Below are 25,618 nucleotides of genomic sequence, written 5' to 3' on the forward strand. Positions count from 1 at the left end.
TTTAAGCCGTTTTTAGCTGTTTTAAGCTAAAGATTTAAGATTTGAAAAATAAATGACTAAAAAATGACTTCCGATTTTCTAAAAAGTGACTTGAAAACCGAACCGTAATTAGTAATAGTAATACTGTTTTACGATCAATATCCAATATGATAGGGAATATTCAATATGATCTTCTGCAGTTGGTAGGTCTAGTTGAGCCACATTTGGAAGTTTTTATTGTACTTCAAACAGAAACGTTAACATTTACGTAAATAATATTTTTAGCAGATTTTCAATCTTTCCAAAATGTTGTGTCTTTTATACCACCAAAGTATTTTATTTTGCAAATATAAATAAGACTTTGGAACATTCGTAAAATTATTTTTTTTGTCATTTCACATTTCTATCCATACTCTAACTCTTTTACCTAATAAGGTCAATATTTTATGTAACTAGATCAAGATTACGGAAAATGTATGTACATGAGGATAAATCAAATCGCTATAAATAAAAGTCGAAAAACACGAGGTCTTTTTAGAATCCATTTATTTAGATCATCCGATTTTAGCATCCTTTTTGACCCGATTTTGGTATCCGTTTTTGCACGATTTTGTCAGCCTAACATTTATATTTATTTCAAATGACTAAGCACATCTATACTGGCAATATTGGGTGCATAAAGTCAATTATGACCTTGGCCACGTCTATACAATCATCTAAGGACCAAAATTATGAAATTTGAAATTCTTAATAATTATCCAAGAAACTTACCAATGTTACCTTTGATTACGGTACATAGAAAGTGGAAGTAAAAAAATAATGTTTATATTAACAAAATCATAAAACTAAGTCCTTAAGTTAAAATAAAACTTGAAACCATCCGAGTTTTTTTCCCCGATTTTGTCAACCCTTGATGCAACATGGGGCTGACAAAATCTGAACATTACTGTATTACAAATTACGTGTAACTCTATGAAAGATTACCTTTTTTCCAAGCTTTTTTTTACATGAACCAATATTTTGATACTGACATGAAGTTGTTTTGGTGATGACCTAACTTAAAACTTAGCCTAAATTAAAAAGGCCGATTAATAATTTTCTCCCGAAAATTTAGCTCACAATAGTTGAAAAAAGTAACTTTTTGACGAAAAAAGTGACTTTAGTTGAAATTACTTCAAAAAAGAGACTTTTATGTGACTGGCCTAAAAAAAGTGACCAAGTCACTAAAAAGTGACTCGCTACCAGTCTTGCTGCAGTGATCCCTGAAAGAGTCCTTGAAAGTATTTTACATATATCTGGAGAAATCATTCTAAGAATTTCTTTGAGGAATCTGAAAACGAATTCCCGAAGAACCTGTGGAATAGCCGCGTAAAGTTTTCCAAAAAGACCTTCCATTTAAATTAGAGACTTTTAGAAACAGTATAACAGTGACCAAGTCTCTAACCCTCTCTTTCCCATGGTAGCACAGGTGATCCACCGATTTTCAACGAACGCGAGCTAAACCGAATTGGTACGAGTAGCTCAATAATAATTGGAATAAATTTATACGCTCATTTGTCTTATCAAACATCGAAATAAGTGACCTAAGGGTCAAACTATTGAAAAACAATCAACTAACTATTGAAAAACAATCTTTTTTTATTGTGGTTTTGAATAATATAGCTTATTTGGAACAACTTTTGTTCAAGCACTTTTTTTAGAAACACCATTTTGATAGTTAAATTGTCGAACAAAGCTGTGGGAAAGAAAGAGCTAAACAAAGACCTGCTACCAGCCCTAGTCGTAGAAAACTTTGAAAAGTCCTAAAAAAACAAAACTTTAGTCAAAAACATAAAAGGTAAGAGGTTGAACTTTTATTGTATCTTTAAAGTTATGATCATACACAAACATGAAGCAGAAGTATTACGAAGTAGGATAGTTTTCCAAAAGACAATTCAAACGAAAGCAAGTCATAACTAGAAATTGCAATTCTACTTTTCTGCTTCTTCTTCCTCGTCCGATGACTCGTCCGTATCTTCAAATTCTTCCGTATTGTTGTCGTAGTTGGTGATCGTGAAAACAAACGATAGACATCCAAACTTGACGACCGCACCTTGATAGAGAATAGCCGTTCCTTCCCAGCCGGAAATTTTCGGATTAGGACCGACACAGCCGCAACCGGTTTGGGTAATATCCGCCATGCTGAAAGAAAGAATACGTTAATGCTAGAATAGAACATCATAGAAGGGCAACATTCTATACCTTGTGGAAGAGAGAAAATCGTATTTCTCTCGTTTGCACTGGCGAGACTTGTCCATGAGAGACAGCACATCCTGACGAACTTTTTGTTTGTCCAATTTCTTATCTTTGTTACTGTCGTCGTGATCATCTTTCTTCGTCTTTTTCGTGGTATGATGATGTCCTCCGTCAGCAGGTGGTTCCGGTTTGACTTCAATCGAATGATCAGTAAAATCACACGTGAAAAGCTGTCCGTTCACCACGGTTCCGAATTCAGAATAGTTCAATAGCTCGAACATTTTTGTGACCTAAAACATTGAAGAAGTTGTAAAGCTGGAGACATTTGAGCAAACGATTATAAATACCTCGTCGTAAAAGATAGTAGCATGTTTGTCGGATACGAAACGGCAGTTGCCATAGTTCGAGAGCTGTACATCATTGCCTTGGCCACTTCCAATCGACAAAGAACGATATCGCATAAAGATAGATCGCGACAGATCTGGGTTCTCGAACCAGCTACAGCCAGGCATGTTGACATCCACCGGAGTTATCACCGCTCGAACTCGAATGTCGATGTTAGTCACATGTTTTTCCAGGTTCTTCGCCATCAGGTATACTTTCTGTTCATTTGTTTGCGGAACCTCGTCCGACTGGGGTTCATCTTTGGGTTCCTCCTTGATTGGAGACACAACTGCAGCAGCACTGACACTCTCCAGCGTATTGTAGTCACGCCTTGGACTGGTGAATTCTCTTGCAATTCGCTCGATGTCATCTTTTGTTAGCAGTTGGCTGGGAAGTGGTATCGACTTGACAGGTTTTTCGGACTTCATTATCTCTCGAACCTTTTTCGACGAGAGACTTGCGGAGACGTTTTGCATCGCCTCACTGCTATGGGACACTATCTGCTGTAGCCTTTGATAGGCAAGTATTTTGATCAACGATTCATCCAGACATTGTAGTTTTTCATTAACTAAAATAAAAGATGCATATATCAAGACATGCTTTATTACATTTATGTTCAAAGGTTTGTCATTAGAAGTTTTTAAAAAAGAGGACAACCTTAAACCGGAAACGCAGGATCGACCTATGCATCCAACCGCTCTGCTCGAACAGCAAGATAAGCAGAGCAGTAGAGCAAGAGAAAAGGACGGGAGCATCTTGACTGACGGACATGAGGTTAATGGGAGGTGAAAGTAGTGCTGCGATGAAACACCTGAATGAAGTAAACGAGAGGAGACTAACCAGCTCTCACGATAAACGAAGAAATTGTGTTCGCTTGCCTGAATCGGCTGGTAGTTAAAATCTGAGGAACAGTGCTTTAATGCCCTATCTACAAGAAAACGACACACTAAAAGGTGAGGACGCTTATATCAACTCAAGAAAATTCTCGAGTAACACAAACCAATTCAAAACTACTTACTTTTTTGCAGTTGTAATGCCTCTTCCTCCAGCAGTTCGGTTTTTAGTTTCTTGCACGGTGATTCTCCCTCAATTTTCTCATCCGTAGCGGCTTTCGTCGCTGATTTCACGCTATCAGTGATTGCTGGACTGCCTGTGTCATCCGCTTTGCCTCCCTTTTTCGGCGATGCCTTGTGCTTCTTGCCTCTGGCAGTGGTTTTGGGCTTTGATGATGCATCCTCCTCGGTAGCAACTTCGTGTTCCTCTGCACTGTGGCCATCTGTGCTGACCGGAACGTGTATCATTTTATCAATCTGGTCGTCCGCTACACTGATTGCTTTCAACTCAGAATCTATCATCGTTAGCAACTGGGAATCGTCATATACCGGCTGGGCTGCATCTGTGAAACTGTCGTATTTCTTGGCGCGCAACAATTCCCGTAGCGATGGCAATAAGTTTGGAGGGTTCTGATAGTGAAACTCAATCACCGGAGGAACTTCAACGCGATCTCGAACTTTCGGCTTCTGCCTGACGCGAAACGGCGGATTACGGCGGTGAACTTTGCGGAAAAACTCATTTTTCACGGTATCTTGATCCATATTGGCATTGAATTGGTTCCAAAGCTTGATCCGCTCGCTCGCAGATACAGAGTTTACCAGTTTCCAATCCTGGAATTGTATTAAAGAATTATTATAAAAACAGTTTAACATCTTTTTCTTTCTGAACAAACGCAACTTACAATGAACTGCTCCACGTGATTGGGGCACATCCACATCGATGTTGGCAGAGCCGTCAAAGGAGGATCGAGGCAGTCCTGGTGGAAGAATAGATCGCAATAATCGCATGCGATCAGCGGTGCCCTGCGACACGATTTGCCACAAGCGTGGCAAGTCTTTGCCGGAAGCGGTACTAAGCCTTGGCCGTCCAACTCATAGATCTTTCGGCCTCTGGGGCCTCTTTTCGGGATTCCGTTTTTCAGAGTAGAATCTTGTTTCTCTGTCCCCGGGAAAGGAAAGTGGACATTCATCTCACGCGGCAATTCAAATTGGCGAGGGTTCAAAATGCGAGCGGCGCGAATAAGTTGGTCGAAAGGCGTCAGCTGTGAGTTATCTTCAGGCTCTTTGATGCGAGTGACTCCTTCCAATGCATCGTCTTTCGGCGTGAACAATTTTTTCCGCCGAAACGCTGGACGCCGAGTTCTTTCGTGAATTGCTTCGATTGCGCATCTTTTTGATCTTGACAATCTGGGATCCTTCGATTGGAGTGATCGTTTCCTCGCGGACATCCGGCTGAGATTCGGGTTTGGTCGGTTTCAAATCCGGTTTCAGCGCTTTCAGAGCTGGATTTGCTTCTGTCATTTTGCAAGTATGGCAAATCCAAAGACCGTTGGGAATGTCTGTTTCATCCAGCGGGGGATCACTGAAAATGTTCCAAAAAGTTGTGCTTTATGTTAAGTAAGTAGAAACGTAAAGTAGATCTAGACAGTTTGCCACTTGGGAGCCTTCTTTAACCCGTAGGCTACGGGGCTGTACAAAATTCAAATTGCTCGTATTTGATCAAAACTCCATATTTCTAAATGAAAATTTAAGGATTGCTACACTATTAGTTGTAGTTTCATAAGTGATGGGATGGTTTAGCTCCGGAGTATTGTGGTCAAAGTTATTCCAGAACATCTCTGGGTTAGGTAGGGTAAAAACCACATAAACTTTCTTTTAGAACCCATTTATCATTTGGAAACGAAATGTTTTCATACAAAATGAGAACAGACCCGTTATTTGCCAATAAGTTACGAAGGCTCAGGATATTTTTAAAATTTATGATTGACCTAAAGTAAGACCGACGCCTCCAGAATATTCTAGAACTTTGCCATATTCAACACAGGTTCATAAGTTATTTTTTAGTGATTGATGTCTACGTTCGTTGGTTTACAGCACTCACTAAGCCTTTACAGGGGTGTCCACACATTTTGACAAGAAATTGGGATATTGGAAGTCATCCAAATCGTCCTGGAATTTAGGTCCTTCTTCTTCTTCTTTCTGGCGTTACGTCCCAACTGGGACAAAGCCTGCTTCTCAGCTTAGTGTTCTTATAAGCACTTCCACAGTTATTAACTGAGGAGCTTTCTATGCCAATTGACCATTTTTGCATGTGTATATCGTGTGGCAGGTACGATGATACTTTATGCCCTGGGAAGTCCAGAAAATTTCCAACCCGAAAAGATCCTCGACCGGTGGGATTCGAACCCACGACCCTCACAGCTTTAGGTCCTTATGATCTACCAAATCTGCTACAATCAGGGCTGAAAAGAATCATGACTTGCTTGCGACACTAACGAAACCAGTCTTCTCACTGTCACTAGGCGAAGCTACATTTCATGTGCTCACTCCGTCAGGTCGCAATGACGGGGCTCTCATTGAGAGCAATTTTAAAGTTATTTTGCTTTTAAAATTTCTATCTAATTTTGGAAAATTTCGGGAAGCAAATATGTTTGATAAGTAAAGTGGGTATTCTTTCATGATTCTAGTGATGTAAATAACAATCATATCTGATAATGAAATAAGGATGGTCTAGTTTACAATTCCGTCACAAGCCGTAGCGACAGAAAAATGGAGGAGAATTTGAAGTAAGCTTCTGTCATTGTCTCGCCGTCCGATGACAGTTAGAGAAGCATCTATGTAAAAGTCGCGCGACACCCTCTATTTACATTGACCAGGGTGTCCATTCAAAACCAATTTTCAAATTCCCGGATTTTTTCCGGTTGCTCAAAAATATTAACAAACTGGTGGCGTTTTTTTTTCTCATACAAATTGGAGGACTTTAACTAACTTATTTATGAATTTTTTCAATGATGTACTGGGGGTACTGTGCGTTTGTGCCCCTGAAGGTAGGCAAATTTCAAGTCACAGAAAATTTCCGGAATCGGCTATAATGTGGCTACTGCATGACGGAATTTAAGGAAAATTGCATCAGTGTAAACCTTTTGAGAAACGATTGAAGTGGATAACTATGAGTTTTGCATTTTAATAATCCTACAAATGACCATTTTCTGGTCCCGGGACGCCTCAAACTTATGTGCCAAGTTTATGGGAACGCATTTTAGTGCACAATCATGTTTGATTTCTACTTTTCGAGAGTTGAAACGGTTCAGTGTCCAACATATCTACAGCTGGTTATTCCGGGCATTACGTTCCAAAATGTTCACATCCGGTATATTTTAAATGGTGCAAAACTCTTCATTTATAATGTTGAATATCAGATCTTAATGATTTATGCAAATTAAAATGATTGTCATTGCAAAATAAATAAAGGTAACTTGGCATGTCCCAAAAATAGCCCTTTTTACCCGACTTGACCCAGTGACCCACCGGAATAACTCCGACCATAAGGATATTTCCAAGTACCTCTGGCCACTTTCAGAAACTAGATATGTGGCCAGTGAACTGACAAAAAATCATTTAAATCCGTTGAGAATTCGCTGAGCGGTGAGGTTTTAATATTTTTACTTTCACTCAGGCCTATACGGGTTAACAGAAACGATATCCCCAACTACATTGCTTAACAAAAATCTGGCTACCTGAAGGACCTCGCTTATTCAATCATCCAAAGAGCTTGCTATGAATTCATGAAAAAAAAACATAAGAAATTTGTTCGGGGATGATAATGTAAATATGAAATATCCATATAAAATCTTTTCAGGGGCCTCATAAGTCATAGATCAAGGACTACTCCAATTATTAATCGAAATAAGGCTTCACCAAGAATCCAGTATCATCAATATCCAAAGAAATCCTCCAAACGGAATTCTTAATCATTCTGGCCATGATGCCAAAAAAAAACATTTGACAAGAAATTTCCCAAATATATATTTTTTGGGTTAGGCTTTCTACTAAAAATTTCAAGCAAAATCAGCCAAGTGTCTATTCTAAAACCCAATAAAACCGTTATAGCAATCTACTGATAACCTTCTTAGTAATCTCTCAGAAAGAACTTTCAAGAAACTAATCTATTATCGATTCGATATCTGTAAGCATTCCAGTAAAGATCTTATTAAATGGTAATTTAACAAGAATCTCCGCCAATAACCTTGTTCAGGAATTGGGATACCCTTCTTGTAATATTTTGAAAAGTCTAATCAATCTGTCCACCAACTCACCAAAAGTTAGTCATGGTGCGAAGTACGAGTGACAAACAGTCGTTACAACTTGTGAAAAAAAATTTTTGTTGCTAGTTACTGTTTGGAATTGAAAAAAAACTGGGTTTTCGGGAAATACCCCGGGTATTTTTACGAAAATTCCCCTGGAGTTCTTCCGAAAATGTTTCTAAGATTCTTTAAGGAATTATGTTGAAGTTTTTTCGAATGTTTCTTTAGAACTCTTCAGAAAATCCTTCTGGGATTCGTCCGAAAATTTTCAGAGGGCTTTTCTGGAATTACTTTTGAGATTCTTCTGGACTATCCTTATGGAGTTCTTTCGCAAATTCCTGCTGCAAATTTTTGAGATGTCTTTCGAGGAACCTACCAAAAAAATCTAGATTCTTCAAGAAATCCTTCTCGGCAGCTTCCACAAAACCTTCGAGAATTCTTCGGAAATCTTTCGAGTATTCCGGACAACCCTCTAGGATTTGTCCTATAATCTCTTTAGGATTCTCCCAGAAATCCTACACGAATTCTCAGGTCATTTTCCGATGATTTCTTCCGAAAATCCTCCTACTACAAGAATTCTTCTGGAAATCTTTCTGAGATGATTTTTTTTTTAATTCTTTCGTTATTACTTGCAGAAATTATTCTAAACATTTTCCGGAATTCCCTTGAGATTACGGTCATAAATTTTGTAGGGATTTCTGCCGGAAGTTCAGCTAAACTCGATTCGGAAATCTTCCTGAAATTCTTCAAGAATCCCTCAAAGATTGGTTTCCCGGTGTGTTCTTACTAATTCCCGGATATTTCCCGTTATTTTTCCCGGTCATGTGTTTTCCCGGGTTTTCCCCGCTTTTTCCCGGATTTCCCGGATGGATGGACACCCTGATTGACGCTTTCCAGCACTGGCTACAATCTATTTACTAACCCCATTTCCTTTGAATCTTTCTCGTTCCTATATATAAAGCTTCATATGGCTCGAAAAGTGTACTGCTAAGAATATTGATAATCTTAAGGTCTTCAGAACATACTGAAGTTGTGGCATCAATTTCTATGCGCAACTTTACTTATTATTCAAATAAAATGTTTTCAACATATCCATACTTGATCACAAACCTTCGTTATAGTTAAAAATAATTGTTTCCAAGATTTTTGGTGTACTATGAAATTAAAATTACTCTGATGACAATATTTACAATATCTACTGGATCTACTGTTACTGTTTCTTCACTTGTTTCAACATCTGATATCGCAAAATCTCTAAAGGCATCTTCAAAGCTTTGGAAATGTGATTCAGACGTTTTCCTCTCCTTTCTGGCGTTACATTCCAATTGAGACAGAATTGGATTGGTATAGACTGTAGTAGATTTGGTAGATCATAAGGACCTGAATTCCAGGATGATTTGGATGACTTTCAATGCCCAATTTCTTGTCAAAATTGTGGACACGTTAAGGCTTAGTGAGTGTCTGTAAACCAACAAACGTTAGACATCAATCGCTAAAAAAATAACTTATGAACCTGTGTTGATTATGGCAAAATTCTAGAATATTCTGGAGGCCTTGGTCCAACTTTAGGTTGATTATAAATCATAAAAATATCCTGGGCCTTTCGTAACATATTACAAATGGCGTCTGTTCACATTTGTAAACATTTCGTTTCCCAAATGATAAATGAGTTCTAAAAGGAAGTTTATGTGATTTTTAATCTACCTGACCCAGAGATGTTCTGGACATAACCTTTGTCCATAATACTCCGGAGCTATACTGCCCATAAATGCATGTCAGTAATGTTCGCTGGATTTCCTATTCACATGGGACAATTATGCGTTTATGGGCAGTTATACCTTCCCATCACTTATGAAACTACAACGTAATATTGAAACAATCCTTAAAGTTCAATTAAAAAATATGGAGTTATGCCCAAATACGCGCAATTTGAATTTTGTATGTCAGCCCCGTAGCCTACGGGTTAAACAAACGGTGTGAATTTCAGTTGTTTTAAACAGTTATATTCCAGTTGTGGTTTCCTCATTCTCTCCGGAAAGCAAATTCGGATTATATTATGATAATTGCAAGTTTCTTTGCTATGAAAACGAAAGCGTCAAAATCAGTTGAGCAGACAAAATGTAGTCTCATGGGGTAGGTACATCATTTAACGTTTTTACGCATCCTTAGATAAAAAGGAAAGTGACGAACTTTCGGTCACAGCGACAGGTGATAAAAAACCTGCAGAAAGTAATTTTTTCAAATTGTATTGTTTTTCTCAATTAACTACCATTTGGAACCATCTTAGCATGATCATAATTCGTAAATTCAATCTGCGATGGCTCGGAGAATGGAACTGGCTTAAGTAAATGAAAAACCGAATTTAGTATACTGCTTCGCGTTGAAAAGATGGGTTAACCAACGTGAGAAGTTGGATTTTTGACCAATTTTGTTGCAACTCGCTTCGCTGTAGTGCTCATCGTGTGCATCATGCGCCTTATTCAAACTAGTCTCCGCAAATAAAAAGATTCGGCTGGTGAAACGGCTAGTGCAGTTTTCGAAAAAAGTGTCTAGCGGCAATAAAACGGTTTATTCTGCACGCGGTTCTTCTGGCCTGTACTTTGTTGAAGCCAAAGCAGAAGGTGACGATGAATAACGGGGTTGGTGGTCTGATGGCTACCGCTTCTGCTTCATATGCAGAAGGTCATGGGTTCAATCCCAGGCCCGTCCCTTTCCTCGTACTTTGTAGTTGTATATCTCTCACTTGCTTCTATCTTCCATTCTAAATATATCACACTCAAACTATTCGTTCATAGCAAACGCTAGAACCAGAGACGGACAAGAAACCGTTTCCCTAACGCTTCCATTCTTCCACGCGCATGCCTTTCTTACGCCTGATACATAGGCAGTCTGCTAACCACAAAAGCAAACCTCTCTGCCATGCCTTTCCCCCAATCCATACACTCCCGCATGAACTGACGTGGATGCAGTGGAATATACGGTCTACGTGGGAGTCAGTTCAATGCATCAACAATTCCTCCCCTTCCCTCATTGGTCTGCATTCTGACGTGGCAGGTGCCATTGTTGCCTAAAAATAGAAGATCACCAGCACTTATACACTGAGGTTGCCTGTTAGTCCCAAGCAGTCATTCGGTTGGTTCCTTGTGTAAGTGCAGCTGATCTGGCGATACTGTACTCAGTGCGCATCGTACTTCGTGCTGTGCGTACACGAATCTTCTCTGCTCTTGAAGTTTCTCTTAAAATACCCCTAAAGCTAATAAATCAGTACTTTTTCAGTGCTACATAAACAGTACTTTCAGGCTAAAATTAAAACGGTACTTTTCAGTGCTACTAAAACAGTACTTTTCAGTACTATTTTTTCTACTATTGATCCCTTTACGATCCTTGTTTGGACCGTGCCTTCGATTTTTCGTTGGACCCGTTGGCGAAAGCTAGCGGTGGTAATCCTTCTTGGACACCGTCTTGGGAAAAAAACCTCTCGAAGGTCACGTCTTCTTTCGTTTATTAACTAAACATGGTATCAACAACTAACAAAAGGAAGGGTGAATCTCTGAATTCACTACTTCCTTCCAAAAAAGTGGGTTTTAAAACTGTCACTACACGTGGGCCAAGAATGGAAGAAAGGACGCTTCCCGGAATGCGAACTTTCTTCCAAGGCGTGAAATGAATTAATTGTATCGAAATGAGCAATCAGTTTCGATGCTCTAGACAAATTTTCCGAACACCAAATCGAAGCAGCCTCTAGCCCAGGCTCTTTGATTCAAGTGAGGAAGCAAAGAGTGCCGCCTATCGTGGTCAGTTGTTCCGAATTTGGGGATTTTAGGCAGGAGATCTTGAACTCCATTAGGGGAATCAGGTTTCCTTCCAAATCGCAAAGAAAGGAGACTGTTCGCGTTTTGCCGGAAACTCTTAAAGATCGTGAGCTTCTTCTCAAACATCTTGAAGAGAAGAAGCAACAAATTTTTTACGTTATGACGACAAAACTGAACGTTTGTTCAAAAGTTGTCTTGAAAGGTCTCTCAAGTGACTATAAATCACCTGAAGAGATCAAAAATGGAATAAATGATATACTTGGATTTTCCCCAGTCAAGTAATCATTATGAAAAAGAAGAACCCAATCTGGCCATTGGTTCGGAAAGGGCTTTCTCAAGAATTTTATTTAGTTCACTTTAACAAAAAAGATCTAAATAATATTGAAGCTTTAGAAAAAGCAAGACTTATGTTCGATGTCCGTGTGACATGGAACATTTCCAGAAACCTGGAGGAAATTACCAGAACCCCACTCAGTGCCGTCGGTGCCAAAAGTGGGGGTCATGGTACAAAAAACTGCCGCATGGATGCCAAATGCATGATTTGCGGAGGTTCTTCTCACGCCAAGGACGACTGTCCCAGTGAAGGAAGATACCGATAAGTTCATATGCTGTAATTGTGGGGGCTAACCATAAGTCCAATTTTTGGGATTGTCCTTCACGCAAAGGCGAGTCATTCGAGGCTCGCTGCCAGGCAGATGGAAAGAATAGTGTCCGTTATCGATAACGGTCGTTTCCGGAATTTTGCCTGGTAGAGTATCGGAACAATGCTCATTTTTCAGTTAACGATCGCTTGATCATGAATCATACCCATCAGGAAGATCATAATCATGCTCATTCACAACTAATTTTAATCCGTCGGGTAGCCGTTCGAATCTTCTCAATTTCGAATGTATCTACCCACGGTAAAATCCTTTCGCACGATATTCGTAGCAGGCAAAATTCGACTCCGCCCCTGCTCGATCCAATGCAAGGTACCCATATCTAACTATGCTTTCAAATCAAATGGAAAAACCCTACCGCCCTACAAGGTATCCTCCGCTTTCTTCGTCTACCGAGACAATTCCCAATGGGAAATTCAACATGACATTTCTGCGCCTCTGATTTTTAATTTTATAACTGAACAATTGTACATCTAATGATCTGATGTGCAATGTTTCAACAGGCCACCACTATGACTGAAGCAGTCCAAGTACGTGTTAAAATTTACAAATCAAATTGTTAATGTGGATTACGTTTTTCTAATGGGGATCCCAAATAATAATTTACAATATTTTAAAATTGGAATGGTCAGTTCTCTTGAATGGTTAAAGAGGACGAGCTGTTTAATTTTCTTACGGTCTATAACGTGCATATAGCAGTTATTTACCGAAACGTATTTAAAACCTGGAATCTAAACTTCAAAAGAGATCCTAACTTTTTTTGTTTATCGTAATGATCGGACTTGAGGGGGCATGTGGGGGAGTTGCAATCATCATTCATAGGCGTATAAAAACATCAACTGTTTCATCATTTGAAACTAAAGTTTTTGAAACTTTAGGTGTTTCTGTTGAAACACAGTTGGTAAATATACTTTCATAGCTGCCTATTTGCCTTTTCAATGCTACTGGCAGCAAGTTAATTTGCTCCAAATGACTTGCGAAAATTGACTCGCAATAAGTCAAAATTTTTTTGTCATTGGTGACTTTAATGCCCAAACATCGGTCATGGAATAATTCTCAAAGTAATTCCAACGGCAGAATTTTATTTTGATGAGTGCTCTTCAGGATATTCTCAATTCAATGACCCTGATAGCCCTTACATCGTCTTTTCCTCCCTTAGAAATCCATCTACGATTGATATTTGGCTATTACACCGACTCTAGTGATCTTTGGTAGCCCAATTAGTTATTGCATTGCTGATTTTGATTTCTGATCAATGTCCCTGTTACATTTCAAATATTCCATGAAGCGATTCTCAGTCCTAATCAGCTCAACTTTAATTATTTTCGAGCGACTGGAATAATATAGAAACCATGTATTGACCTATAATCTTGATGTTAGCATTTCTTTACAAAACAAAACTTGATATTTGACAATGCTCTTGAACTTTTAACAAATTCCATTGTTGAAGCCCAGGAGCATTGCAATCTCCAAAATGTGAAGTAAAATTTGAATCCGTGATTCAGTGTTGTTGATCGGCGAGAGAATCAGCGAGAGCCAACGATAATTATTCTCTTTTCACCTTCCCTCTTCCCACCGGGTGGTAGGAGAAGCAGCGCATGGGCAAGTCAATAAATGAACGGATTGGTGTCATTCGGTTGACTTGTTCATTTTCTTCTCTTCTTGCAAATGAACAAAGATACACAGCGTAGCCGATTGATTCATGCCATGATAGCGGCTGCATACAGATCGCATACAGGAGAATCGCCGCCCGATAATTTTCAAAAAAGAGAGGGATTTCACTCATTTGATCGTAATCATTCCATGGCGGTTTTCGCATTATTCGTACCTATTGCGATACTTTTTTTTATTTGCTATGTTGTTCGTTTTGGACACGGCTCGCACCTAGGAAGATCTATCTGGCCGTTTGCAATGCATTTGCAATTCCGACAGCTTGTGCGTGCGTATAATTGACTTTCTTACAACACAAATTCAACAACGCTGCAATTCTCACCCCTTTATAATGCTTTTTGTATGTTAATTCGACAGTATTGTATTAACTTTAATATCATGAGGACAATCATTTGCCGCTTCCTTCAGCGTAGAGCATAAATGCAGTTAAATTATTTTAATCCGAAACAGTTGAAAAAGATTTTATAACCTATGATTTAAATACTGCAGAAGAAGACGTGAGGATCTTTGATAGTATTTGTTACAGACAAATTTCAAGTTTAAACAGTTTAAATTCAAACATCAAACTGCAATACTTAATCGCACTATTTCGCATTCAACAAAGCGTTCTGCTTATTCAAAAGTTGAAGAAAACTGATTTAATTTTATTTTGTTTGTTGAATATCCAATTTTGCTCGGATTGTTTAGTAAAAAACGGGAGTTCAAATGATTTCTGCAATTTATTTCGTATTATTTTCACAATTTTCGTTTGCAATAAGGGCCAAATTTTTGAACGACCTACATCATAAAACTTTTGGAAGGGTGGACATTTTGAAATAAGTTACAAACATTTGAGTGAATTATAATACGGATTCAATGATTATACAGTCGACTCTCCACATCTCGAAGTTCTATATCTCGATATCTCTCCCTATGTCGATGATTTTTTCGGTCCCTTCAATCTGCATACATTTTCACTTTCCATATCTGGATATCGAGATCCTTATCGATGTCCTTATCTCGATATCTTCCTATCTAGATGTGATTTTCATTCCCGATTTTTCTTCGTATGTCGATATGCCCATTATCAAAGGTTACTAGACTAGATTTTAGGAATTCTAAACAATTTGCAAAGACGAAATGACGTCTGTTTGTTTTCAACTTTCCTAGTAACGAAGTGATATTCCTTAAAATATGTTCTATGTCTCGATCTCTCCCTATCTCGAATCTCGGGATATTCGAATATATATTTTGCAATGATTTTTAGCAAAACGGCCGTAAAAATCCACTAGTGCCTAAAGTCACACAAAGGTTACGCACACTCTATGCGGCAAGAATTACACAGCGACGGATGAAGTATGTCGAATTCAAATTGCTGTTAAACTCAGAGAATAACTCAGATTAAACATAAACATTAATTACCATGCAATTCGATCAACCCATATGTTCTTTGTTTATAAATTGTCAAACGTTGTGCAGTCGGAAGGATTGCGTCCAGACCTATCGCAGGGGCAATGATGGAGTGAAATTTCACTAGTATCAACTTCATGTAGCTTAGCAAAAAGATGATGGTTAAGGCGAAGTAGGCCGTCATTGAAATTTGAACGCGTCGTTGATGATTGTTGCTAATTCATCTCACGATTTTGAATCAAAAATCTGTTGGTTTTGCACTGACACAGCTGAAAAAGTATCAGCATACTTTATGCATGTTAGCGCGTATTGTGATACCTTTTCAAGTCAATATAAATTGTCAAGACTGAGTTTTATCACATTGAAATGCAAGATGAAACATAATCATTGCTGCCAAAACGAATGATAGGCTATTTAGCCTTAAGACGAAGTAGGCCGTCATTGAAATTTGTATGCGTCATCGATGTCAGGCTAGTTCATCTCACACGAATTATTAAAAATCATTTGGTTTTTCACTGACTAACTGAAAAAGCATACTATCTGCATGTGAGCGCACATAGTGATGGTTTTCTGAATCAATATTAAATAAAACCTCTGAGTTTTATTAGTTTGAATTTGCGAGCTGCAAAGTCAACATGGCTGCCAGAACGAATGATGGGCTACTTACCCTTAAAACGTGCAATGTTTCTTCTTTAAGTCAATACCTCTCCAAGTCGATGTTACCTAATTCGATGGGATCTGTTTCAGTTTCCTATAAAGGTTAATCGATATTTTCATGAAAATTTACAAATATCCTCCAAATGATAATATTTTTTTTAAATTGAATGTTATGATTATTAAATAAGGTACAGTGGGGGAAGTGTATCAGTGGGGTAAGTGGATCATTCGTCAATTCAATATTAAGCATAAATACTTGAATATGTTAATCACAGATGAATATGTTATCTGTGGTTAAATGTTTTCGCACCATTGCTTCATTTTAGGTTATATTTAGGGACAATGGAAATTCGCGATTTCGAGGCAGCCGCGAATTCCGCGAATTTGGGCTTCGCCGCGAAATTCAGGAAATCCCACGATGTGCCGTAAAAATAGTTAAATTTGAAGAATTTGTATGCTAATCAAGGTAAATTCCAGGTTTTTGCTTCTGAAAATGGTTTATTCATCTTGGAGTCGAAGTTCCATAAAAATGTATAACTGTTTAGTTTTAACTTCAACGTTGTCCTGCTAGTTATTTTCATTTTAAATTTTGCAAAAACCACCCTTATTTCAAACATATAATCTAAATATGTAAAATAAACAATTGATTGAAATTTCATGAATTTTACACATATAAAGACTTGTTCTTTTACTGAAAATGTGTATTTTTGTGTAAAGTATGGTCAAAAATACGGGGCCGTGACAAAGCCGCAAAATTTGTAATTTATCGTCAGAGTCACTCGCCAAATTTCAAGAATTTTGCCGCGAATTTCCATTGTCCCTAGTTATATTCTTACGCCCACACTGAAACTATTGCAAAACTGGTACTACACGTACACTAACACAAGCAAACTTGTTAGCGGCAAAAATCAATTAATTTGTGAATTGTTTTCCATCAATCAAAATCCATTGTACCTCGTCTAAAATCGAATACTATTAGTTTTTTCGACACATGATGAGCATTTAAGTTCTAATTAAATGAATCTCAAAGAAAAATATGTGATTTTTATGAATAAATACAGATATATTGTACATGGTACACTTACCCCTACTTTTAATGGGGTGGGGTAAGTGGATCCAATATTATTATTATTTATTGGCAGACTGCTTACGAGATTTTTAATAAATTTGAATATCCGCAAATGTTGTTTTCCTTTAATTTTATTCATTTCTAGCTTAATTTGTCAAATTGATTATAGAAGGTTTAAATCATCCACCTAAAAGTTTTTTTAAACTTTTTTGGTATAAAAAAATATATAAAAGAATAATAATTTCAAAAATTCACACGAAGCTTTTCGTGGTTATTATATTTATTGTACTAGACATATGATACAAATATATTCATAAATAGAATAAAAGGATTTCAGTTTGTTATTCAAAAGTAAATGTAACTAATATTATAAACTGCGAGTGTTTACGAAAACATCTAAGGAATAATCCTAAAATACTTATGTACAACTTATGTGTATAAATGGATGGATTTCCCCAAATATTCTAGTTACAATTTGTTTGTTCGAATTAAAGTGAACTAATGCATACATATTTCTCATTATATTTTGATTTAAAATAAAAATACTTTTCAATTTTATAGTATTAAAATGTTACATTGCTAGCACTAATAACAAGAACGGAGAGTAATATCATTCCTACTATACATAATTTGTTATCCATAGGAAAAAGTTTGAATTACATAATTCCACCTTAGCTTGTACATAATAATGAAGTTGACTAATTGGATTTTTCTGTATCCACTTACCCCACGGTACCTTATTAATAAAGGAGTTACAAGCCTTTCAGGGCAACAAAATTTGAAATTTTTGAATGCTGCTTAAAAATTGTCACGTAGATAAAAATGTTAAAATTTTACTATTTGAATGTATTTTTGGGTTCAATAATAATTAAAAGTTGAAGAATATTAGAAAGATTTGGAAAATATGTTTCTGTATCTCGATACCAAACCTAACGCGGATTGTCCATTATAATACGATTAGGGAGAGTTGATTGAAAGTGAATTATCATGACAAACGCACGGGACTAAACTTTGGAATAAGTAAATCACAATGAAAAATTCTGAAGGGAATTAAATGTTGCAGAATTGAATTTGTCTACATTACATAATATCACAAGGTTTGAAAGGTTTAATAACTAAAAAAAATAAAATCATGTTTACCACCACCAGTCACAATATTCTATTCCAATCAAAAAATGAAGCTATTGTCAACCAATATAGGCCAGGGGAAGTGGTTCACCTAGAGTGAATTTCTGTCAAAGAAAAAGTAGATTTGTATGAGATTTGACAGAAAAATGAATGACAAGTTCATCCACTTCTCCTGGCCTATTATGAATTACATGGATAAATTTCATATACTTAATTCATAGCTTTCTTAGGCGATCGTCTAATGGGTTTGAGCGATTTGAAATTTGTATGGGAGCTAAGGCGTTATGGCTGACTTTAGACCATTGGGCTACTCAAACCTGGCCGAATTGAGTCATATAAAACCTTTCACGCTACGAGGGATCATGTTTCCTTCAAATCGTGGAAAAAACTTTCCCAGAATTTTCCCTCGTTTTTCCAGAAGCTTACTTCGGCGAAACAGCAAAGTCGGGAAATTTTTTCCACCAATTAGGTATTACGTAATTTTCAGGAAATTTAAAGCGGTGACATATACTTTTTTTACTCAGAAAGGTTTAAATGATCTCAAACATTGTCACTGAGGTATTTTCCGGAAAATCAGTTCTCGTTTCCCCGGAAAATTTGATACTTTAGTACCGTGAAATGTGCCCTAAATATGGAACGACTGGGCTGGATATAATTTACAAAATATTTTTCAATTACTAAATAAAGGGTAACTAACTGGATTCAGGTGATAAATTGAAAATATGAACGTTTTTCCCAAGGGGTTTTTCCCCAATTTTCCACATACTGGGTTCAAAAAATTGAACGCGTAACGCGTGCGTATACGGATCAGTGTATTGAAATGAATGATTTTTTCACCCTCTCATTCAAAGCTCAGAAAACCAAAAATATACCCATATTTTTATATATCCTGCACCCTCATATTCCCCTGCAGGTCATAAGCATAGTCGGGGGCCCTAATTTCAGCATTTTTGCACCAAATTTGTTGAAAAATTTGGGCGTGACCCCACTTAGGCAGCGACATATTTTTTCCAGCCAGCTGCCGTGCGGATAGAGAAACGTCATTTGAGAAGTAACGCTGCCACACACGCCTGAAATAGGCAGGGCCGAATCATGTAGAATGCAGGACGCTATCGTCAGATCGTCACCAAACCAGATGGCGCACAACCAAATCGCGACGCGGCTCGACTCGTAGCAATATAGAATCATGTTTGAAACATTACGCATCTATCAGATGATCTTTGAATACGCAGCGCGCTGTTATTAGTAGATTAGTCGCGGTACAAGGGACTGGAAACAATATATTTTCATATGAAATGCCTTTTCGGATCTGATGATTGCTCATTTTATGAATTAAAATTCGATAAGAAGCAGTCGCGTATCGCGTGAAAGTAACAGCAATATCAGCTGTTGAAGTTTTTGCCAAATGGATTATCAATCATTGATTTAGATGCTTGATATAAAATTTGTTCAATACAATGTTTTCTTTGCTTGTATGATGTTGAGTAAACATAAAAAATCACAGTTATTCCAAGAGGAATATGCAGCTATGTGTCGATAAATATTAGAGAACCACGTTTATTTATAGTTTGTTCATTATTTCGTTATTTCATTCAATTATTTCGTCAGATATATTTTTATTTTTGACAAGAAAATGTTATAAAAATTCGGATTCCAAAACCTTAAATATTTTGAAAAAAGATTCTTAAATATTAAGAAGAATGATCTGAGAAGTTAGTACACATTATCTCAAAATTCGTTCGCTAGATATATTTTTGTGACCAGGAAAAATATTTTAAAAAAAATCCGACATCATTCAAATTTTAGGAGAAGCATACATACTTCACCAAAGTGGCTTAGAAGGTCGTGAGATAAGAAAATAGAAACATATTATTCCGATATTCGATCATAGACATCATAGCCTATTTCGATATTTGAAAATCGAATATATTTTAGAATTATTTGCAAAATTCATATTTTCAAACCCTTAATATTTTTAAAGCAAAAATTCTTCCCAGGGGCATATGAGATTCCATCAATTTGGGGTGCAGCACAGTATTATCTCCCGCGAAGTTTCAGCATTCAGTACGATTTACATGTAGGAGTTTGAGGATTCATCCTTTTATTTGAGAACTAACTTGTCCAGTAGGGGCGCTTTTTTGACTTGCCCTATATGAACCTTGAGGAATTAAAATGCAAACTTTGTAACCTATGATATCTCTAGATCCTGATGTTTTGGAATGATGGTGTCTTCGGAAGAGTTGTTCAGTTGTTCTGGCTGACACGTGGTGGTCATTCTGATACAGAATTAACGCCACCAGGCGGTGCTAGTGAGCATTAATTTTTGTTTTACGGGAAAGCCCAGTAGCCTGACCACTTAATAATACCTTGGACAGACATCTGATACCTATACCATGGTACAAGTTGTCAAGAAAATTATTCCAAGGCTATCTTGAATGAAGAAATTATCAGTATGGAATCCATTTCAAGATAATTGTACCATGGTACGTATACCACAAGAGTGTCATAAGTATAAGATAGCGTCTTCGACAAAGTTGTTCAGTGGCTAACATTATTCGAGCCAAAAGATTCAAGATTTGCTTCACCGGGTGGCACTAGTGAACATTAATTTTTGTTTTGCGGATAGCCCAGTAGCCTGACCTCTTAGAAAGATTGCGTCTTCGGCAAGGTGGTTCAGTAGAACAAGGGCTAACATTATTTGAGCAAGAAATTCAATATTTCTCACCAGGTGGCACTAGTGAGCACTGAATTTTTGTTTTGCGGATAGCTCAGTGGCCTGACCACTTAGAAATATGGTTTATTCGGCAAAGTTGTTCAGTACTACAAGGGCTAACATTATTTGAACCAAGAGATTCGATATTTTCTCACCAGGTGGCATTAGTGAGCATTGAATTTTGTTTTGCGAATAGCTCAATGGCCTGACCACTTAGAAAGCTGGCGTCTTCGCAAAGGGTGTTCAGTAGTATAAGGGCTTATTATTTGAGCCAAGAAATTCAATATTTTCTCACTAGGTGGGCACTAGTGGGCATTGAATTTTTGTTTTGCGAATAGCTCAGTGGCCTGATAACTAAGGAAGATGGCGTCTTCAAAAAAGTTGTTTCAGTAGCACAAGGGCTATCATTATTTGAGTCAAGAGATTCGATATTTTCTCACCAGCTGGCGCTAGTGAACATTGAATTTTTGTTTTGCGGATAGCCCAGTAGCCTGACCTCTTAGAAAGATTGCGTCTTCGGCAAGGTGGTTCAGTAGAACAAGGGCTAACATTATTTGAGCCAAGAAATTCAATATTTTCTCACCAGGTGGCACTAGTGAGCACTGAATTTTTGTTTTGCGGATAGCTCAGTGGCCTGACCACTTAGAAATATGGTTTATTCGGCAAAGTTGTTCAGTACTACAAGGGCTAACATTATTTGAGCCAAGAGATTCGATATTTTCTCACCAGGTGCATTAGTGGGCATTGAATTTTTGTTTTGCGAATAGCTCAGTGGCCTGATAACTAAGGAAGATGGCGGTCTTCAAAAAGTTGTTCAGTAGCACAAGGGCTATCATTATTTGAGTCAAGAGATTCGATATTTTCTCACCAGCTGGCGCTAGTGAACATTGAATTTTTGTTTTGCGGATAGCCCAGTAGCCTGACCTCTTAGAAAGATTGCGTCTTCGGCAAGGTGGTTCAGTAGGACAAGGACTTACATCATTTGAGCCAAGAGATTCAATGTTTTCTCACCAGGTGGCATTAGTGGGCATTGAATTTTTTTTGCGGATAGCTCAGTGGCCTGACCACTGAGGAAGATGGCGTCTTCAACAAAGTTGTTCAGTAGTACAAGGGCTATCATTATTTGAGCCAAGAGATTCGATATTTTCTCACCAGGTGGCGCCAGTGAACATTGAATTTTTGTTTGCGGATAGCTCAGTGGCCTGACCACTTAGAAATATGGTTTATTCGGCAAAGTTGTTCAGTACTACAAGGGCTTACATCGTTGAGCCAAGAGATTCGATATATTCTCACCAGGTGGCACTAGTGAGCATTGAATTTATGTTTTGCGAATAGCTCAATGGCCTGATCACTTAGAAAAATGGGTCTTCTACAAAGTTGATCAGTAGCACAAGGGCTATCATTATTTGAATCAAGAGATTCAATATTTTCTCACCAGGTGACGCTAGTGAGCACTGAATGTTTTGCAGATAGCTCAATGGCCTGACCACTTAGAAAGCTGGCGTCTTCGCAAGGTTGTTCAGTAGTATAAGGGCTAACATTATTTGAGCCATGAAATTCAATATTTTCTCACCAGGTGGCACTAGTGGGCATTGAATTTTACTTTGCGAATAGCTCAGTGGCCTGACCACTTGGAAAGATGGCGTCTTCGTCAAAGTTGTTTCGGTAGCACAGGGATAAAATATTTCTCGCATAATTTATGATCTCGCCCTAAAAGTCATCGGGTATCCAGTGTGTAGTTCGTTGTTACACGTTATTTAATCATTTTATGGTGAAGAAAGAATCATTCTCTATCTGCCAGCTGTGTTTGGTTTGGATGTTGTTCATTTATTTGCTCAGAATAAATGAGTTACACACGTGGTTACCAATGGCTTTTAGGGCGTTATCTCAGATTAAGCGAGATTTGAGCCAAAAGATGCGAAATGTTGGTGTTAGTTAGCGTGAAATTTTGTTTTGTTGATAACTCAGTAGCTCGACCGCCTCGAAAAATGGCGTCTTCGGCAATGTTGTCAAATGGCACCACGGGCTAATATTATTTGAGCCAAGAGATTCGAGATTCTGCCACTGTACTTAACCCCATTACGCGTGGTAAAGATGAATAAATGATGGGGGAAATCATGAGAAAAATCACGTCCTCGTCTGGAATTCGAACCCAGGACTCTTGTATGCTAGACGAGTGCTTTACCAACTAAGCTTCCTAGCCACGTGGTGACTCAATAACTCAGATAATTGCAAGTTACGAATTCAAGTCCCCGGATTACCGAACATCTCAATATACAGTCGACTCTGCATAGCCCGATTTTCAAGGGATAATCGACTTATAGAATAATGGAGTTATAGAATATACCGACACCAAAAAATTCAAAAATCGAAGGAACAAAATTCTGTTCTTCCAATACATATATGATCACCTGTGTAATAAAGTAATATTATTTTGTTGATGATATTTAAAAAAATAAGTATGAAAAATTTTGCGTAATGCTTGACGAATAACGTTAGTTCTACCAACAATATTTTTTTTTGATGTTTTTCAACTTCAACAACATGCAAGTATTTAGTCCCTCCAAATAAGAATTGGTCCAAGTTTCCCCGAATACGAAGAATTTTAGAATAAATATCGAGTTATGGAATAAATTTAACTCTCACGTGATATCGACTAGTGGAGATATCGACTTATGCCAAGCAATGTTTGAAAAATTTTGGGGGATTGAAAAATCCATCAATTTTTAGAGTATATCCATATATAGAATATCGAGTCGTCGACTGTTTGCGTCAATATATATTAGAGTGTACTGGCAACTCTGTAGCAGACTGAACCAATTGATCCGATTCAATTTATCTGGAAAATCACATTGACATTCCACGATTGAAATATGATTAACTTTATTAACATCCAATAATGGGCTATACGATTCTCTAATGCATCGTAAATAAAATTCAAACGAACATTGTATGCATCAGTTATCAATTTTCATCTGACTGTGTTTTCATCAGGCATTACAAAATCAGATAGACGCTATATGATTGTCTAATATGAAAAAAATATCGATGATAATCAAGTCAATCGTCTGAACAACAATCATCTCATTTCGTGACGCCTGTATCGCACTTATCTGGAATGTGGGGTAATTTCTTGTTCATTTCAAAACATAATAGTGATGTAAACTTTATGTTCTCATTTAGATTGGTAGCAGAACACTTTACAAAGAAGTGATCTGTTCGTCGTAGTAAATGATAAACGCCCAGAGGACATATACTTCATGGCCGAAGCGACAGTTGATAATGTGCATAAATGTACCCAGATAATATAAGGCGATTGAAACAGATTCGAGCAATATTATAACTGTGTGTCTATTGTATTTGAATTAATCCATAAAATAAATATTGGTGAATAACATTATACTTTATTACTATTTTATTGTAAGAGAATCCAATACGTTCAATATGCACATAAAATAAAAAAGTTTCTGAATTGGTATATGAATGCGATTTAAATTGATTCTCATTTCCACATATAAATCAGATATAAGTTATCGGATACAAATATTGAGCGCTCTTTATGATATTAGTATGAATGTTTAGTGTAAAGCAATATGGAGAAAAGCTATATATTTTGATAATGATTTAAATCTGACGACTTCTTAGAGTGTAGTCATGTCGTCACTTGAATGCGAACAACACGTACAGTTGTTGTGAAAGCGATGTAGGTATGATAGGCAAACAGTTTCAACACCAAATAAATTGCTCTTGCTCTGCGCGCGTGTGTAGTATACATGAGATGGATGAATATGGGTTCTGAAAAGGGTCTGCGTGATTTGTGGGGATTTGAATTCGAAACATGTAACCTTTTAAGTTATTGGGTCACAATATGGCTCGGTAGCTTAGGTGGTAGAGCGCTTGTCTAAAAAACCCAGGACTCTCTGTTCAAATCCCAGCAAAGAACGTGGATTTTTTTCATAATTTCAACCATACTTTATTCTTCTTTGCAACGCGTGATGAGTTAATTAATTTAATAACGCATTCGGATGAGACTACCGAACATCTCAATATTTGTACCACTATATAAATGACATGCTCACTAGCGCTGCCTGGTGGCAAAAATCTTGAAAATTTTTGGCTAAAATAATGTTAGCCCTTGTACTACTGAACAACTTTGCCGAACACGCCATATTTCTAAGTGGGCAGGCTACTGTGTTATCCGCAAAACAAAAATTCAATGCTCGCATACCCAGCCACATTTTCGTTGGGGGTCGTCCATAAATGACGTAGCTTTTTAGGGGGGAGGGGGGCTTCACAAATTTGTGACGATGTGTGACGAGGGGGAGGGAAGGGTCCTAACTAGTGGACGTAGCATTTTGGATCCGGCGTAAAATAAGAGGCGCTGAAAAAAATGTCACAAATTTTTATTTATCAGACTTCTTTTTTCATTGTTTGACTCATAAAGTTGGGTTATAAAATGATGATTCAGCTTCAAAACATTCATATGACATGATTGAAAAACTTGAAACGAAATTTTAGATTTTCTGTAGTGCAATATATTCATGTAATAATAAATTAATTTATAAATAAATAAATCAAAAGATAAATAAATTAATTAAATTAACGACTTGGAAAACATTGTTTTAGTTTTATTCATATATTCTGTTAGAGCTTATTTCTTAAAAAAAATATGTTCGTTTTGACAAATATTACATTCAAACAAGATATTCATTCCGTGAATTATGCTCTCAAGGTTGCAAAAGATCTGCACCCAATCAACTCATCGATTTGTTTTGATATATCAAT

The 25,618-nt window shown here is 37.3% G+C and overlaps 1 protein-coding gene across 1 annotated transcript in view; it reads right to left on the reverse strand.

Moving 5' to 3' along the window:
• Positions 1-1,817: 1,817 nt before the first annotated feature.
• The window catches only part of LOC5578302 (PHD finger protein 12), a 50,826-nt gene continuing 27,025 nt past the window's right edge, over positions 1,818-25,618 (reverse strand). The window contains 6 exon segments of the mRNA XM_021849453.1: positions 1,818-2,160; positions 2,221-2,504; positions 2,562-3,166; positions 3,617-4,262; positions 4,334-4,892; positions 4,894-5,013. Coding sequence (XP_021705145.1) covers positions 1,950-2,160; positions 2,221-2,504; positions 2,562-3,166; positions 3,617-4,262; positions 4,334-4,892; positions 4,894-5,013 — 2,425 coding nt within the window. The 3' untranslated portion in view covers positions 1,818-1,949.

This window comes from Aedes aegypti, chromosome 3 (assembly GCF_002204515.2).
Source record: "Aedes aegypti strain LVP_AGWG chromosome 3, AaegL5.0 Primary Assembly, whole genome shotgun sequence".
NCBI lineage: Eukaryota > Metazoa > Arthropoda > Insecta > Diptera > Culicidae > Aedes > Aedes aegypti.